The sequence below is a fragment of the Acromyrmex echinatior genome, chromosome 10 (genome assembly GCF_024713525.1).
Source record: "Acromyrmex echinatior isolate Ae372 chromosome 10, ASM2471352v2, whole genome shotgun sequence".
Classification (NCBI taxonomy): domain Eukaryota; kingdom Metazoa; phylum Arthropoda; class Insecta; order Hymenoptera; family Formicidae; genus Acromyrmex; species Acromyrmex echinatior.
Window position 1 is genome coordinate 12,344,685 of NC_141861.1, and position 18,320 is coordinate 12,363,004.

At 32.1% G+C, this 18,320-nt stretch overlaps 2 protein-coding genes across 10 annotated transcripts in view; both read right to left on the minus strand.

Annotated features, from left to right (window-relative positions):
• Window positions 1-2,328: 2,328 nt before the first annotated feature.
• On the minus strand, window positions 2,329-11,150 carry LOC147908370 (odorant receptor 13a-like). Of its 5 annotated transcripts, XR_015546533.1 has the most exons (10): window positions 10,972-11,148; window positions 10,774-10,893; window positions 10,479-10,596; window positions 5,273-5,534; window positions 5,075-5,209; window positions 4,801-4,891; window positions 4,530-4,666; window positions 4,293-4,452; window positions 4,045-4,198; window positions 2,329-3,048 (listed from the first exon to the last, which is right to left on the minus strand). XR_015546533.1 is itself a non-coding variant. In XM_087410800.1 (9 exons), exons 1-9 carry the CDS (start codon window positions 11,104-11,106, stop codon window positions 4,148-4,150), a joined length of 1,119 nt encoding a protein of 372 aa, XP_087266926.1. In that variant the 5' UTR covers window positions 11,107-11,150; the 3' UTR covers window positions 3,820-4,147. The 5 variants fall into 5 exon arrangements, 4 of the variants coding, with proteins under 4 accessions (XP_087266926.1, XP_087266925.1, XP_087266924.1 ...); XM_087410800.1 differs by lacking the exons at window positions 2,329-3,048; window positions 10,479-10,596 and adding an exon at window positions 10,407-10,434 and having other exon boundaries at window positions 3,820-4,198; window positions 10,972-11,150; XM_087410799.1 differs by lacking the exon at window positions 2,329-3,048 and having other exon boundaries at window positions 3,820-4,198; window positions 4,293-4,425; window positions 10,972-11,149.
• Window positions 11,151-11,365: 215 nt separating this feature from the next.
• LOC105154226 (odorant receptor 22c) overlaps window positions 11,366-18,320 on the minus strand; it is an 89,285-nt gene continuing 82,330 nt past the window's right edge. For 3 of the 5 annotated variants that reach the window (XM_087410791.1, XM_087410792.1, XM_087410795.1), the window contains 5 exons: window positions 13,166-13,283; window positions 12,791-13,052; window positions 12,563-12,685; window positions 12,110-12,424; window positions 11,366-12,021 (listed from right to left, as the gene is read on the minus strand). In XM_087410791.1, coding sequence (XP_087266917.1) covers window positions 11,694-12,021; window positions 12,110-12,424; window positions 12,563-12,685; window positions 12,791-13,052; window positions 13,166-13,283 — 1,146 coding nt within the window. In that variant the 3' untranslated portion in view covers window positions 11,366-11,693. The remainder of the gene's footprint in view (window positions 12,022-12,109; window positions 12,425-12,562; window positions 12,686-12,790; window positions 13,053-13,165; window positions 13,284-18,320) is intronic. The other 2 variants (XM_087410794.1, XM_087410793.1) reach the window with 2 other exon arrangements.

An 18,320-nucleotide genomic window follows, 5' to 3' on the forward strand; every position in this document is an offset into this window, starting at 1 on the left:
AAAAATATTCGTTTCAGCCAAAGAAATCATCGATGCATCGATTAACATCGCCCATCCCTACATTCTTGCTGTGGCTGAGTAAAGGATGTGTGAAGTCGCCGCTGACGGAGAATTTTCGAGAATCGCTACCGTGAGGAGAATTGCCGAAGAGGATGAAGGATGGATCAGAATGCCGAAAGTGATACGAGTGTCGCCTTCGTTGCTGTAAAGCTGTCGATCCGGGTTCCTAGCTTCGAGATCGCATGTGAAAAGCTCGCGGAAAGCGGCCAGTTTAATGCTGTGTAGAGTCGGGAAAACACGTGCCATCCTCTCAAGCATTGTGATTAGGTGAAATCTTAGCTGTCGAATAGCGCTCGCCTTTCTTGCCACAGTCGAATCATATTAGGCTTTCATGTTGTCGTATATGTGATGCCGTGTCGAAATGATTATTGTGATCATGTCACGTTTTCAAGTTAACGTTCGACTACGGCATTACCTTCCCGAGTAACGGTTTTACTTTGAGTACCAGTTCTTGCACGCTGTCGAGAGATCTTGCGAGTAATCGATTGTCGTTATCAGTCCCCCCCCCCCCCCCGAAAGTAACCGCAGAGAGAAGTAAAAGCTCGTATTGTAGAATACGGTTGTCGCTCGCGTTAGAAGTAAGTCATCGTTCCGCTTTCGTGGAAGTAGATTATATTGAATCCAGCGGAGGGAGCAAAGCTCCGGAGATTGCATGTAAACGATTTGCTGAATATAATTGTTTTTTATTTCTTCGTTATTTCATGTGTGATTCTTATAGTCTATCTCTCTCGCCCTCCAACAATTTCCCCATCTTTGACAATTCTGCCGTCGCAGATTAATTACGAGTGAAAGTAGAAGAGAATATTGAAGTGAGAGTGGCACGCTCTCTCGCTTGCCTGGCGCCCAATTATTTAGTGAGAAGCTCTGAGATTTGTGGAAAACCCATCTAGTCAAGATATTACGCTGTCGAGTGAAAAGAGTACTTTTACGAGGAGAGCAAGAAGCACATGACGAAGTTGTGTCGTCGCTCGCAAGTTCGATTACAGTGTAGTGTTCGATCACAGACATAGTGTTTTCGATCAATTCAATGATTGAAGTAAAGATGTAGTGTATCTCCTGCGCCCAGTTATACGGACGCATATACCAGGTGTAGAAATATGAAACCGGAATTTTCCTATATATGGCACTAGCTATAAGGACCACAAGACCGCATCTGCAGCGCCATCATCTCTCTCTAACAGCTGACGAAGATTTCCAACATACAACAACCCAAGTTCCATACACCGGTATATTTTTTTCTAACCTTAAACATGTCGAGTTTTGTGCCTATGAACTACGATTTGCGGACAGCATTGGTTTTCTGTTATCATTTGAAGAAACTGCTGCAGAATCGCATCGAATGCTTGTCGAAGCTTACGGTGAAAAACATGCTCTTGGTAAAACACAGTGTTTCGAGTGGTTCAAAAAATTCAAAAGTGGTGATTTTGACGTGAGAAACGAAGAGCGTGGGAAACCACCGAAAAAGTTCACAGACAACGAATTGCAAGCCTTATTGGATGAAGATGATACTCAAACTCAACAAGAACTCGCGGATCAATTGAATGTAACGCAGAAAGCCATCTCCATTCATTTGAAAGCTATGGGCAAGATTCAGAAAGTGGGAAAATGGGTTCCGCATGAACTGAATGAAAGACAGCAAGAAAATCGAAAAACCACTTGTGAAATGCTGCTCGACAGATACAAAAGAAAGTCATTTCTCCATCGAATCGTCACAAGTGATGAAAAATGGATATATTTTGAGAATCCTAAGCGTAAATCATGGGTGAATCCAGGCGAACCATCGACATCCACTGCAAGACCAAATCGCTTTGGAAAGAAGACAATGCTCTGTGTTTAGTGGGATCAGAAGGGTGTAATCTATTATGAGCTGCTAAAACCTGGTGAAACCGTTAACTAATCGCTACCGACAGCAAATGATCGATTTAAATAGAGCATTACGTGAAAAACGACCGGAATATGGAAAAAGGCAACACAAAGTCATTTTGCTTCATGATAATGCTCCATCACACACAGCAAAACGGGTCAGGGAAACGATCGAGGCGTTCAGTTGGGAGATATTAGCGCATGCGGCTTATTCTCCAGACTTGGCTCCGTTCGATTATCATCTATTCGCATCACTGGGACATGCTCTCGCTGAACAACTTCAATTCGTGAAAATGTACGAAAATGGCTCGATAACTGGTTCGCTTCAAAAGAAGAACTGTTTTTTTGGCGTGGCATTCATACATTGCCGGAGAGGTGGGAAAAATGTATAAATAGTAATGGAGATTATTTTGAATAAAAAATTTTTTATTATTTTCAAACAACAGACGTGTAATTTTTACAAAAAAATTCTGGTTTCATACTTCTACATCTGATACTCGGCAGAGACATTATTTTGTCTCTTGATATGTAAATGTATCATTTAGAAATAAGTTTTGTTAAAAGATTAATTTAAGTGATAATTGTAAATTGGTTTTTACTATTCCTAACACATTAATAAGTTTCATAAGGAGAGGAAAGGATGATTTAGAACACGTTCAGAATCAAAATGTGGTCTACAAAATATCTTGCGAGGATTGTGATGCCAGTTACGTTGGCCAAACTAAAAGACAAATAAAGATCAGATTGCATGAACATGTTTCTGATATCAATATAAGTTCAAAATCTCCATCAGTGATTTCCAACATCGTATAGAGGAGAATCATAACTTTAAATGGGATAAAGTGGAAATATTAGATGTAGAGCCTTCATATAATAAAAGGTTGATATCTGATATGGTCCATTAAAAAAACAGAAGCATGGGATTAATAGACAAAATGACACGGAGTCTTTGCCGGATTTGTATTCTGACATTATACATTCTCTTTCTCCTTTCTAACATCTTCTTTCTTTTTCCCTCTATTTTTCCGTTTTCCGTTCTCGATAATGTTTTTCTGTTTGACATTTCGTTTTGTGACATCGTTTAAGTCAGAAGCTCGTTACCTTTGCGAATTTGCTTATAATAACCTATTAAATTAAAAAGACTTTTTTATTGTACCCGAAATGGACTACATTTTACATTTTTTTCTCGTTGTGTATTATTGGACTCTTAACAGATTTACTAAGGTATATCATCATATTTTTAATTTTTATGTGATTAATATTAATTCTTTTTGTTTACGGTTACTTTTCCAGAACTTTCTTATGACTTTGTTATTAGGTGTTGGAATTAATTCGTAGCGTTTTTAATGAAAGAATGTTATTTATTTCACATGAGCATTAAAAAATACATTAATGAAAGTACTTCCCATCACTTGTAAAACGCTACGAATTAATTCCAACACCTAATAATTCTTGATAAAAATGACTCATAGCGTATTACACAGAAAGAAGAAAGAATTTTTTGTTAAGGAATTGTAAGAATATTGTAAGACTATATATGAATTTTTAATTTAGAACGATGTTTATATTATTGTAAGATTGCATTGAAAATGACTCGATCGGAGTTGAAACGTTTATTTTATTTTATTTTAATTGTTTTGTATTAATTTTGTTTATTTAAATTAAAATTCTTTTATACGTTATTGGCTCTTTGCCCTTCTTTTATACCTTCTTTTATACCTTTTATTCAATGTGTTTCGACGTTGCAGCAATCAGTATAGATTAATAATCAATATAAAAGAATATAGATATAACATTGATAAAACATTAACACTTTAACGTTCAACATTGCAACATTTCAATAATATTCTTTCAACTTTCTGTGCTGTGATATACATACAATTATATTTTATAACATTATTTTCTTATAATCACATTCAAATTTTTTATTTTGCTCAAATTTTCATCCCTTGATAATAAAGAATATTGTACAAGACTTGTGAGATATATGGATTATATACATATTATGGTACTGCTATCCGAGAGAAAGCAATGAATCTATTTATATGTATACACATTATACGCAAGTACAAGATATTGAGACACATATGTAATTATTATTATATTACGAGTATTACTTGCATATTGATAAATGTATTCATGTATTGTCATGTAACAATTACTATAGATGCAACTTCATCACTAGATGCAAGAAACTAATTAGTAGACACTGGCCATTGTATAATTATTCCAGAGACGCGAGTACCGTAAAGTATGACATGGAAGTTTGTATGATCTTAAAAGCATTAGGTTCAAATCGTATTATTAAAATCATCTTGTGTCACAATTATAATATATACATGTTTGTGCAGATATCACTTTATTTTTACCATGGTGAAATTCTCCCTTGAAAAAATGTAAATCTTGCAGGCGGTCAAGAAAACAGGATGAAAGGCTTTTTGCATGACAAACAAAAGCATCCTTTGTGATTTGGGGGATGTTTTATACCAAAGACTATTGTAGCTGCATTGTATATACTTAATTAATTCACTGTCATCAGTAATACACATATGCTAATTAAATTCCGTAATAGTATATGTTACATTTTCCAAAAAAATTTTTCTTACATTTTATCGCGCGTTTGAAGACTGTGATCTATTAACTTTTGTCCTTCGAAACTGAGGCAGAATAGATGAATCAGTTGACTGAGGACATATACTACGTATCTCACCACTATAAAAACGCTGGCATTGTGCTGCGTGATCTTCATGCAGTATGAAAAGTGTAACATTTTAAACATTTGCATTTATTTTTTCGCAATTTTATGAAATGTATCTGATCCTATATAACTGCAGTATAAAGAATGATAGAATCTTGAAATAACAAATAAATACGTACTTGTAACAAGGTAATGCTAATCATTACTGTATTTAATGCTATTTGTAGAGCCAGCGTTATCGAAAATGTATCTTCGATCAGTTGAGCAAATCTATGACAAAAATGAGGGACTAATATTGGGTCGATTTGTGTTGATGGTCATATATCTAGTGACAAAGTACCGCGGATACTTTTTTTAGATGATCCAATAATAATATGAATCAAAATTTCTCTCCCTGTCTCTCTCTCTCTCTCTCTCTCTCTCTCTCTTTTTCTCCATTGCCAGATTACTTACTTTAAAGCTTTTCGGTGCGTATATACGGAAAATGCAATTCGCTTGCGAAACGTGTCACTTGCACGAGAATGTAAAACTGTTATGGTATCACTTTCATATTCATTACATTTATACATCAATCGTTCGAATCGAAATCTGCAAATATATTCACAATGATATGTATATGAATTTCGCTAATATTACGTCAATTGTTTTTACCCGCCTAGGGCGAAAATACTGCAGACATGTTCTATATAAGTTAGAAGCATACAATCGTGAGCCACTATTCCGGTCACTGCTATTTCCCAGACCACGACAGCGTGCCAAAAAATATAGAAAAAATATTCTTTTTCGTCAACAAAATAATATCCTGGATGAACTGACAGTATAGGACGAGATTCGTTGAGAGGTAATACGATATCTAGTAGTGGCGGTATAAGTGACATACACAGGAATAGAAATGCGGATATGAAGCAATATACTGCAACAAATCATAATATATAAAATATAGTCGTCACAAATAAAGACATATTTCGTCCAACAATTCTGAATTACAAATTTAAAAAATAATTTCAAGTCGCTATTTTCGAAAACAATAAAGATCGATATATGTAGGAGAGATCGGGGCTAATAGACTTTTCAGTTTCGAATTTTTACAGACAAAATTAAGAAACTTATCGAAAAAATGAATTCTATGTTAGTTACTACCTAATAATATTTTAATAATAAGGGGAAACTGATAATTAATATGAAAAAAATGCATTTTTTAATGCATTTCATCTGATTCAAGTTCACTAGTCCCGGAACCGGGGTAATTCGATTAAGATTATTAAAATAAAGATTAATGTGTTTTAAGCTGCATTTTTTGTTACATATTAATAAAACTTTTATAAAAATATATTTTTAACATAAACATTCACTTCGCAGGACAAAACAATACTTCTTTTTGCAAAATTTGTTCATTTCGTGCAAAACACATCGAATAAGTCTAATTTTCGAGATTGGACATGAGGGAACTAAACTTATAATATTTACCACTGAGGAAAATCTCTTTAAAGGAATAACATTTTGAATAAATACTATGAGTCGTTATTAAATGAGTCATATAGTTCCATGCTATGGTTAGTTTACTATCCCTATCCGTTCATTTTTTAAAAACATTAACAATATATGATAACAAAGACACATAAACAAAAAAAATCTGTTGGACTTTATTAAGTAAGAATTACACTTACTATTTAAAACTAGAAATCAAATATTTCAGACAATTATATACGATTGTAAAACAAAAATTTTAAGAATAAAAATATTTACTTAGATGTACGATTTTTTAAAATTGTGGCATAACTTCTTTCATAGATAGTATAAAAGAAGGGCAAAGAGCCAATGACGTATATAAAAAAAATTATAATTTAGATAAGCAAACTTAATACAAAACAATTAAAATACAATAAAATAAAAAACCGTTTCAACTCCAATTGAGTCATTTTCAATGCTATCATACAATAATATAAATGTCGTTCTAAATTAAAAATTCGTACATAATCTTACAATATTCTTACAATTCCTTAACAAAAAATTCTTTCTTCTTTCTGTGTAATACGTTATGAGTCATTTTTATCAAGAATTAACAAAGTCATAAGAAAGTTCTGGAAAAGTAACCGTAAACAAAAAGAATTAATATTAATCACATAAAAATTAAAAATATGATGATATATCTTAGTAAATCTGTTAAGAGTCCAATAATACACAACGAGAAAAAAATGTAAAATGTAATCCATTTCGGGTACAATAAAAAAATCTTTTTAATTTAATAGGTTATTATAAGCAAATTCGCAAAGGTAACGAGCTTCTGACTTAAACGATGTCACAAAACGAAATGTCAAACAGAAAAACATTATCGAGAACGGAAAACGGAAAAATAGGAGGAAAAGGATAGAAGATGTTAGAAAGGAGAAAGAGAATGTATAATGTCAGAATACAAATCCGGCAAAGACTCCATGTCATTTTGTCTGTTAATCCCATGCTTCTGTTTTTTAATATGGACCATTTCTGATATCAACCTTTTGTTGTATGAAGGCTCTATATCTAATATTTCCACTTTATCCCATTTAAAATTATGATTCTCCACTATACGATGGTTGGAAATCACTGATGGAGATTTTGAACTTATATTGATATCAGAAACATGTTCATGTAATCTGGTCTTTAATTGTCTTTTAGTTTGCCGTAATTGGCATCACAATCCTCACAGGATATTCTATAAACCACATTTTGATTCTGAACGTGTTCCAAATCATCCTTTCCTCTCCTTATAAAACTTCTCAATGTGTTAGGAATAGTAAAGCCAATTTACAATTACACATATTAACAATAGGTATAAATCTTTCGGATATCGTATTAACATATGGAATCGTAAAGAACCTCCTCCCAGTGTCATTCTTATTCTTATTTAAATTATTAAATTTATTAATGTGATATTTTATTCTATTATGAATAGTCGAAAAAATAAAACTTAACGGATATCCATTCTGTAAAACAAATCTTAATAGCGTCAATCAAATTATTTTGTTGGAATTTCGGATGACACAAACAAAAAATCTTATCCACGACACCATAAATCACACTTCTTTTATGACAAAGTGGGTGGTGTGAATGGAAATTAAGAAATCTGCCGGAAAAGGTTGCTTTACGGTATATGTACATCAAAAATGAGATTCCGTTCATCGATAATTAACATCGTATCTAAGAAATTTATTTTTCCATCACCTATCTCCATGGTGAACTGTAATCTAGTATGTAATGAATTAAAAACATCCAAAATATCATAAATACTTTCAGAAGGAGCTAAGATAATATCATCGACGTATCGGTAGTAAAACAACAGATGACAAGGCAGCATTCCAATAGCTATCTTTTCAAAATCCTGCATAACAATACTTGCAACAACCGACAAAGGTGAATCCATGGGGGTCCCAAAAATCTGTTTATATATTTTTTTATTAAAAATGTACTTTCGAATAAAAATACATATGAATTAATAACTAAAGATCCTACTAAAAAACTTACGGGTGATTTACGTAACTTGCTTGGTAGGTGGAAAGGAAAAGGATTAATAGATGACTTGACGTATCGGATGTTGCGTACGACTGATGGGGTCATTCCTAGGGCTTATGGTTTGACGAAGATACACAAACAAAACTATCCGTTGAGAATTATTGTCTCATCGTTAAATAGCCCATTATATAATTTGTCATTATTTTTGCATAACATTATTGCAGATTCTATACCGGAGACGCCTAGTTTCATAAAAAACAGCTGACTTGATTAATAAACTTAAAAATGTAAAGCTGGAATCAGATTCTGTTTTGGTTTCCTTGGATGTAGTATCCCTATTCACTAACATACCTATAGATTGGCATCTGATAGTGTGGTTGTGAGGTGGGATGCTATATCTAAGAAAACTAAGATTCCTTTGGACGAGTTTCTGATAGCCTTTCGTATGGTTCTGAATTCGACAGTTTTCATTTTTAATAAAAAAATATATAAACAGATTTTTGGGACCCCCATGGGTTCACCTTTGTCACCGGTTGTTGCAAGTATTGTTATGCAGGATTTTGAAAAGATGGCTATTGGAATGCTGCCTTGTCATCTGTTGTTTTACTACCGATACGTCGATGATATTATCTTAGCCGCTCCTTCTGAAAGTATTTATGATATTTTGGATGTTTTTAATTCATTACATACTAGATTACAGTTCACCATGGAGATAGGTGATGGAAAAATAAATTTCTTAGATACGATGTTAATTATCGATGAACGGAATCTCATTTTTGATGTACATATACCGTAAAGCAACCTTTTCCGGCAGATTTCTTAATATCCATTCACACCACCCACTTTGTCATAAAAGAAGTATGATTTATGGTGTCGTGGATAAGATTTTTTGTTTGTGTCATCCGAAATTCCAACAAAATAATTTGATTGACGCTATTAAGATTTGTTTTACAGAATGGATATCCGTTAAGTTTTATTTTTTCGACTATTCATAATAGAATAAAATATCACATTAATAAATTTAATAATTTAAATAAGAATAAGAATGACACTGGGAGGAGGTTCTTTACGATTCCATATGTTAATACGATATCCGAAAGATTTATACCTATTGTTAATATGTGTAATTGTAAATTGGCTTTACTATTCCTAACACATTGAGAAGTTTTATAAGGAGAGGAAAGGATGATTTGGAACACGTTCAGAATCAAAATGTGGTTTATAGAATATCCTGTGAGGATTGTGATGCCAATTACGGCAAACTAAAAGACAATTAAAGACCAGATTACATGAACATGTTTCTGATATCAATATAAGTTCAAAATCTCCATCAGTGATTTCCAACCATCGTATAGTGGAGAATCATAATTTTAAATGGGATAAAGTGGAAATATTAGATATAGAGCCTTCATACAACAAAAGGTTGATATCAGAAATGGTCCATATTAAAAAACAGAAGCATGGGATTAACAGACAAAATGACATGGAGTCTTTGCCGGATTTGTATTCTGACATTATACATTCTCTTTCTCCTTTCTAACATCTTCTATCCTTTTCCTCCTATTTTTCCGTTTTCCGTTCTCGATAATGTTTTTCTGTTTGACATTTCGTTTTGTGACATCGTTTAAGTCAGAAGCTCGTTACCTTTGCGAATTTGCTTATAATAACCTATTAAATTAAAAAGATTTTTTTATTGTACCCGAAATGGATTACATTTTACATTTTTTTCTCGTTGTGTATTATTGGACTCTTAACAGATTTACTAAGATATATCATCATATTTTTAATTTTTATGTGATTAATATTAATTCTTTTTGTTTACGGTTACTTTTCCAGAACTTTCTTATGACTTTGTTAATTCTTGATAAAAATGACTCATAACGTATTACACAGAAAGAAGAAAGAATTTTTTGTTAAGGAATTGTAAGAATATTGTAAGATTATGTACGAATTTTTAATTTAGAACGACATTTATATTATTGTATGATAGCATTGAAAATGACTCAATTGGAGTTGAAACGGTTTTTTATTTTATTGTATTTTAATTGTTTTGTATTAAGTTTGCTTATCTAAATTATAATTTTTTTTATATACGTCATTGGCTCTTTGCCCTTCTTTTATACTACCTTTTGCTTATTAGTACAGAGCCTTTTTTATTACTTTTAATTCTTTCATAGATATGTTCGCAACAAGATGTTAGCAGCAGACTTAGCGGCAGTCGCTGCTGCGTGTTCAGACATGTTTATGCATGTCTCGCGTGTTTTGTTTTTAATGTAGCCTCGATTATTCTACTTACCCCTATGTTCAACTGACCCCGGTCTCCCCTATATGGAAATAAAAATCATACGATAATTTAATTGATTCTTACGCGAATATCCTAAAGAGTATCTCCTGCCATTTTTAGCATATCTTTTCATAATTTCATATTCTTCTGGTGTTTCCAATTCATCCCATTCGAGGAATAACCGATCAATCAAAACTTTGATCTAGGATTACTCAATTAATTAATAATTTATATATATATATATATATATATATATATATAATTTATTTATAACTTAAAATGCACTCTACGATGGATTTACAGTTCGAAATATCACACTCTCCGCGTACATTAATATAATAAATTTGATGCACAGAGCGTCATAACATGGTTAACGTACTTTATATCGGTTTAAGTGACATGTGTATAGTTTCACTAATGTTATAATTGTCAACATATGTGCTGCCATAGTTTGAAATATACATTGCATGTCTCCATTACATATGACGAATTTAGCCAACTGGAAATACACGTTTATTTATCTACACTTGATCATGCTCCTATAATCAATTTTATCAAAATTGTAGTTATCAATTACCTGTGGAATAACTATAGAAAATGTGCTTAAAGTCACGAAGCTCAAACAGATTAATTTCGTTTTTGGATTCTGATATGGCCATTGACCAACCAATGATGATACTTTTTTAACAACTCCATAATAATTGGAATCCATAGTATAAAGACAGCTTCGTCTAGTCGACTAACTTGAAAATTTTATTTTATTCAAGTCTTTGTCGCCCTTGGTATAGAAGGTTAATTTAAAATATACGTGCGCGCGCGTGTGTATGTGTATATATGTGTGTATTAAACATGTCATACATCCATATATAATAGTGATGATATATAATGTTATATGCGCCTCCTCTATAACAGCTGCAGTTTTCGTGTAGCTAATCATGGTGTATCTCTACGCAGCAATGAATGACACGTAATTCTTACGTAGGGCATGAGTGGCATTTATTCCTTTGACACTAAATATAATGTAAAGAAAAGCGAAACCTTATGCCGTTTTATAAGTTCCCTTTAGACATGATAAACATATTGATCAGTAGAAAGTTTCATTTTTTTCCTCGGTTTTTTTTCTCTGAAAGTTGAATCTTCTCGTTTAGAGACTCGTAGAAAGTTAAATTCGTGGAAAGTTAAATGTGCAATATACATAATGATACTTGGACATTCGAGCAAATCGACTTAATCGAATTGAAAATATTACATACATATGTGATTAATTACAACTATTCTAATAGGAGAATTTCTCAAAGATTATGATATGTGTTTTTTGCTTTTGATAATGATATGCCACAGCGCAATTAATCTCCGGCTAATAACAGTTATTGAAAGGATGCAAGTACCGTACAGTACGACATTGAAGTTTGTAGAACCTTTAAAATAAAAGTGTAACTTGTCGTTAAAGGAGCTCCAAAGCAATATTTGCTTGTAATAATCCTCAGGTCTTACCATAGTGAAGCTCTCCAAAGAGAAAATATAAATTTTGCCAGCGCTTAAAAAACTCAATCGAAGAGTCTTTATCATTATCAATATAATTAATTTTTGTGATTTTATGGATACTTTGTACCAACAATTATTGTATCTATAAATTTGTATTTCGCATAAAATATAAGAATGGAAAACAAAAATATGTAGATGTAGACATTTTTTTTTTAGAAAGAAAATCTTACATTTTGTCGCGTATCTGAAGACTGTGATCTATTAACTTTTGCCCTTCGAAACTCAGAAAAAATAAATGTATCAGTTCACCAATAACGTATAATGCGTATCTCATTGATTCTAAAATATTGCTACTGTTCTGCTGCATCATCTTCAGCATAAAAAAATGTAGATATAATATTTTAATTTTTTGCATAATGCATACATATACCATTTTATACAAATGAATACATACTTGTAGCAAGGTGATGCTCATCCCTATTGTTACTATCAATATTTGCATAGCGAAAGGTACGTTAAATGTATCTTCAAGAAGTTGTGTGTATCTATGACAAACGAGAGAGATAAGATTTTAACGATTATTCGAATTTTATCGTTTCTGGATATTTGTTTATTTTTAAATGGAAATCCACATTACATGTTACTGTATTATAATGATATTTTATTCGATTTTATACATTTACTTTAAAGCTTTTCGATGTGCATGCACAATGAACGCGATTCTTTTGCGGTATGCATTATCCGTATTAGTATTTATAGTCTTCATTTGGTTATTGCGATTATAAAATAAATGTTCAAGACGAAATCTACAAGCAATTCGTAAGATATTAGCCATTTTATGTGGAATCTGAATAAAATTATAAAAATATTCATATGCCTTGTTTACATTGCGTATTAAATTATTCACTTACCCGATTACAGCAAACATACTACAAACATGTTCAACGTAAGTTACAAATATACAATCATGGGCGACTATTCCGGTCATAGCAATTTCCCAGGCTACGATAGCATGTAAGAAGATGTAGAAAAAGTATTTTCTTTCATCGACAAAGTAATATCCTGGATACGTCAATAGTATAGGGCGGGATTTGTTGAGAGGTAATACAACATCCAACAGTTGCGGTATAAAAGACATTGATAAGAACAGATAAAGAGCTACAAAGCAATACACTACGCAAAAAGAAATGAAATAATTATTTAATAATTGTTAAATTATGCATTTTTAAAACAAAAAGAGCATAGAAAAGAAGTGTGTGAATAGAGATTGCACAATTTATTCTTACATGAGTATCCTAGAGAGTATCGTCTACTATTCTTGGCATATTTCCTCATAATGTTGTATTCTTCTGAAGTTTCCAATGCATTCCAGTTGACGTATAAACGATCAGTGAGATCTTTCATCTAACAATAAGACTTGATTAGTAGTGGGCATCTTTGTAAATTAATATACTATTATAAGATGGAATGCTAAAACTAAAAAGCTATTATATACTTGAAAATATAATTCAAACATTACGAAACGATTAGTATATTAGGCTGTGTTTCTCCAGCTAAATATTTATAGAAAGTTCGATTCGTATTCCCAATGTGCCGAATATTCCAATTCAGTGAAAGAATCGTGACAGAATATATAAATGCCACTGAAATGTTCAGAATATTGTATGAATACTCCTTATATATCATGAAAATCGCAAGCGAGCGAGCAGTACATATCTCCGCCAGAGCACTGCGACGAAAAGCATTTACTCGTTAACAAGAATCATCTGAGAGATAATATAAGGAGCGCAGCATTTCGCCTAAAGTAAGTTTCAAAATTGGGCTTTAAGATGAGTGTCAAGTGTATTTTTCAAAGAAAAATTTTAAAAACTGATTCAGGGATTATCGAAATTTCTGGAAAAATTAAAATTTCGCGAAACATATATATATGGAATATTCTCGGAATATGTAACGATATATAAATGGAATTTTTAATCGATATTTGAATGTTGCTTTTACACTCTGTAAATATTTTGGAATATTCCGGAATTCTCTTAGAATGTTTTTTGGGATTTTAGGAATCTTTTAGAATGTTTTTTTTGGGATTTTAGGAACTTTTTATGAATATTTTAAGAATATTTAGCGTTAGCTGAGTCATACGAGTATTGAAAACTTATAGGTGCTTCCCAAAATTTTCCGAACTTTTTCAATAGGGATAGGTCGGGTGACGCCATCCGTGTGTTCGATTGCGCGTTTGAAAGGTACATTCCTAGCTGACTTCCAGTAAAAATTTCATGACATTTGGTTCAGTGGAAACGAAGTTATGGCGTCTCAAGTGTCAGTATGTTGTATACATCGGTACGAGAATGAACTTCGAACAAAGAGCCAATATTAAGTTTTGTTTTAAACTTGGTAAAACATTTACCGAAACCCATAATTTGATGAAACAAGTTTATGGTGATAATTGTGTAGCCCGTGCCAGTGTTTATGAGTGGTATACGCGATTCAAGAACGGTCGTGAGGACATAAATGACGACGCACATACAGGTCGCCCAAAATCGACAATTAACGAAAATTCCATCGAAGTTGTGCGTAATTTCATCAAGCATGAGCCAAAATCTTCTGTGAGATACATGGAAATGGAATTGAACATCCCCAAATCAACGATTTATCGCATTTTGACCAAACATTTGGGCCTACAAAAAGTCTGTGCACGATTTGTTCCACACAAGTTGATTGACGACCAAAAAATGCATCGAATTCAACATTCAAAGGACATTATTAAGGAAGCAAAAAAGGACCAAAACTTCCTTTATAGCATTGTTACTGGTGACGAGACGTGGTGTTTTCAATACGATCCAGAAACCAAGCGTCAAAGCGCGGAATAGAAGGCGCGAAACGATCCAAAACCCAAAAAATCGCGTTTAGAGAAGTCAAAAGTGAAGACAATGCTCATTTGTTTTTATGATTCCAAGGGTATTGTGCACAAAGAATTCGTTCCAGCAGGCCAAACAGTTAATGCTGTATTCTATGTAAGCGTTTTGAAGCGTTTGGTGCACCGCATTCGTCGTATTCGGCCAGAATATCGCGAAGGAGGAAGTTGGCGCTTGTTACACGATAATGCGCCATCTCACCGTTCGACACTTGTCACTGATTTTTTGACTAAAAATCACATTTTAACAATCAACCATTCCCCGTATTCGCCTGATATGGCACCTTGTGACTTCTACCTATTCGGCAAAATGCATTTGTCCATGAAAGGAAAGCGGTATGTGGACGTAGAAGACATCCAAAGGGCTTGTACCACTATTCTGAAGGACGTGCCTTTGAACGACATAAAACACTCATTTGAAATGCTTTTAGATCGTGCCAAACGTTGTATTGAGTCCGACGGGGACTACTTTGAATAAACAATTTGAATTTGAAAAAAAAAGTAACCGTTGTTGTTTTATTTCAAAAGTTCGGAAAATTTTGGGACGCACCTTGTAGTTCGTATTATGTATACCACAGATTCAATACTGGTAATAACAGAACGTAGCTGTACGATAAACGTGCGGTCCTTGAACAAATCGGTTTTGGTAATTAATTTAGTAATATACGTATTTAGTAATATATTATTATTCTATATTCAATAATAACACACAATGTCATGACAAATTTCTATTTGTGTACTTGGGATTCATCGTTATATTTTTTTGCTGTAAAACAGAATCTGGAAATTCTCGTTCTACACTTTTCGTGATATGACTTTTGACGTTCTAATATTAGTATATGAAGCAGCTTCTCATAGAAATGAACACGTTTATATAATTATAACACACGACGGTTGAATTTTATGCCAACTGGATGTAACTCTGCGTTTTAAGAATATTATTAATTTACTGAAGATGGCCAGATAGTGGCCGAAACGTTTAATATTTTAATGTAATAATCATGTTTTGATGTAATAATAATTAAATATCACAAACTACAACTTGTGCTGTGGTTTCTTATGCTCTTCTTTTTATACTTGTTAAATTTATAACCACGTTTGTTTGTACGATTTATATTATTATTCTAATTGAGTATAAAAGTTGACTGTAAATAACACTGTAAAAGTTTTAGTATACATATAAAACACATTATGAAACATTAGGAGCAGCTTGATACTCAGGGCTCCTCGCTCTAATAAAGTGGACTGCAAGGTTCACGAAACGTTGGCGTTCCAAGAATAGATATGGATACGCGAAACGCATAATCTTTATATGATGCAGAATTATTAAGCCCATTCTATTACGATTTAAACATGGAAGATTGACATTTCCTTATTTTAAATAGGTCATAATTATGTTTATATGTTTATTTCCAATTTATATTTATTTTTAATTTAATTATTGGATGTTTTCTTTATTCCTTTGTATTATTTATCGCAATTAAACTTTCTCGATTGCAACGATATCTATCTCCACATCCAATATTATAACAGACCATCGTTAAACATATTGATATGTAAATTTTTAATAATTATGACTGAACTAATTTATTTCAATTTATTAACTCTTTTATGAATCTTTTTTTTAGTGTAACTTTTTGAACATGTTTTGCTTGTATATTTTGTGAACTGTAACAAACGACATTTGAAGATTTCAATTAGTAACAATAGATTCAACGATGTCTGATGAGGGTTTTATTTATATCATGTTTGAATGATATCATGGATTGACTCTAAATTTTATATTATACACTGAAGATGACCCAATATGAGGGTTGAAACGTTACACATCTTTAATATTGTATTCGATTACACACGAAAGACTGGTATCGGCTTACATTGGTATTTCCTCCTATATCTACGTATTTATTCTTTAATTTGTATATTTGGAGAGCTTTATTTATATTTTAATTTTTTGTTAATTTATTATTCAATTATTGTATTTATATTTTTTTACGGGTTATTTAAGAGCTACTGCAACGCTATTCCATTATACTCGTGACATGAAGCAATAGGAGTGTTGTTATTTACATAAAAAAATCGTGAAACGTTTGCTATTTTTCAATGTATTTCATAGCAGAATTATTCTCTAAATCTCGTGGAGTGAAATCTCACTCGAAGAGATAAGAAAAAAGAGTAAAGATACGGTCATTCTTGTTTAAGAGTTTAATTTCACTCTTTTTTCAAGACTCTTTTTTCAACTTTTTTAAATTTTAAGTCTCTTCGAAATTTCACTCTACGAAATTTAGAGAGTACAGAAAATATAAATTCAATAACCTAAATCATTTGTCAATTAGTCTATTAATAAAATTTTTTAAAATTACAATTTTTTCTTTTTCATATGTAATTTTTAAATTTTTTGCATTTTTATAATGTTTTAAATAAGGAATAATATGGTATGAATAATATGGTTTAGGCAACGAATTTCCTTATTGAAAGAATTTTTATTTCAATACTAGAACCGCCGACGACGCCAATTTGGCTCCGCTGATATTAAAAATTGTTAAATCATTCAAAAATATAACTGTTATTAATTTCCGTATTTGTTAACAGTTTTCTTAATATCAATGTTATTGGAAATTATTCCTCTTATTTTCATTTTTGCACTAAAAATTCATTTTTTAATAACAAATTTTTTACGTAAAAATAAAAATAAGAGGTATAATCTTCATTGGCTTTGATCTTGACAAATGTTATCTAGGACGTGATCTCGAACAACATTCAAGAGGTTTTAACTGTTCGTCGGATACCTTACGTAATGCTAATGCCGACGGTATTGTAACTTTCAAGCATTGAAACTTGAAAAGGACGTGAAGAGAAATAACTTTATTATAGTGTTTTGAAAAGCTTTTAACATCAACTGTTAGATTATTTCATAAAAAATAGTGTTTCATTAAAAAAAAATCATTTGTGACTTTGACCTAATCTTGACGACGCCACCCAAGGTCAAATCGATGATATCTTCTTATATCCTTCTCCGAACCATAAACTTCTGAACTTTTGTTTGTTTTTCCATATCTTCCATATTTGTTCAGATATTTGCCTGGTTCGATTAAAATGACTCACTCTATATATAACCCCAAATAATGCAAATAACGCTTTATTAATCGGAAAAAAGCATAATAACCAAATTGGCGCGTTTAGCAGTTCTAGGAAGATATCGAATTCCAGCGGTTCTAGTGTTAAACGTCATAATAGCGAAAAAAAATTACATATGAAAAAGAAAAGAGTGTATTGTGCTGTAAAAAACTTAAGAATATTCTTCGTAATTTCAGAGTTATGAATCTTTAAGGGGATGCTAGAGCGAAGACTGAAGTTAATCAAGGTCGATATTACAGGTTTTTATTTCCAATGTATAAGATGCTTACGCCCTCTGAGTTAATATGATCATGCAGGAAATTCGATCGATTAATTATCGATATTTTTATTCCGTTTCCTACATTACTATCTTAGCAGGGACGTGTATTAGGGTCGGTTCCACAAATGTAAAA

Coding starts and splice junctions, on each gene's coding strand:
- LOC147908370 (XM_087410798.1), bottom strand. CDS start 11,106: ATGGATTCCAATTATTATGGAGTTGTTAAAAAAGTATCATCATTGGTT. Junction 10,894..10,971: donor TTTCTATAGTTATTCCACAG/GTAATTGATAAC, acceptor GTGTATTTCCAG/TTGGCTAAATTCGTCATATG. Junction 10,597..10,773: donor GTCACTTAAACCGATATAAA/GTACGTTAACCA, acceptor GAGTAATCCTAG/ATCAAAGTTTTGATTGATCG.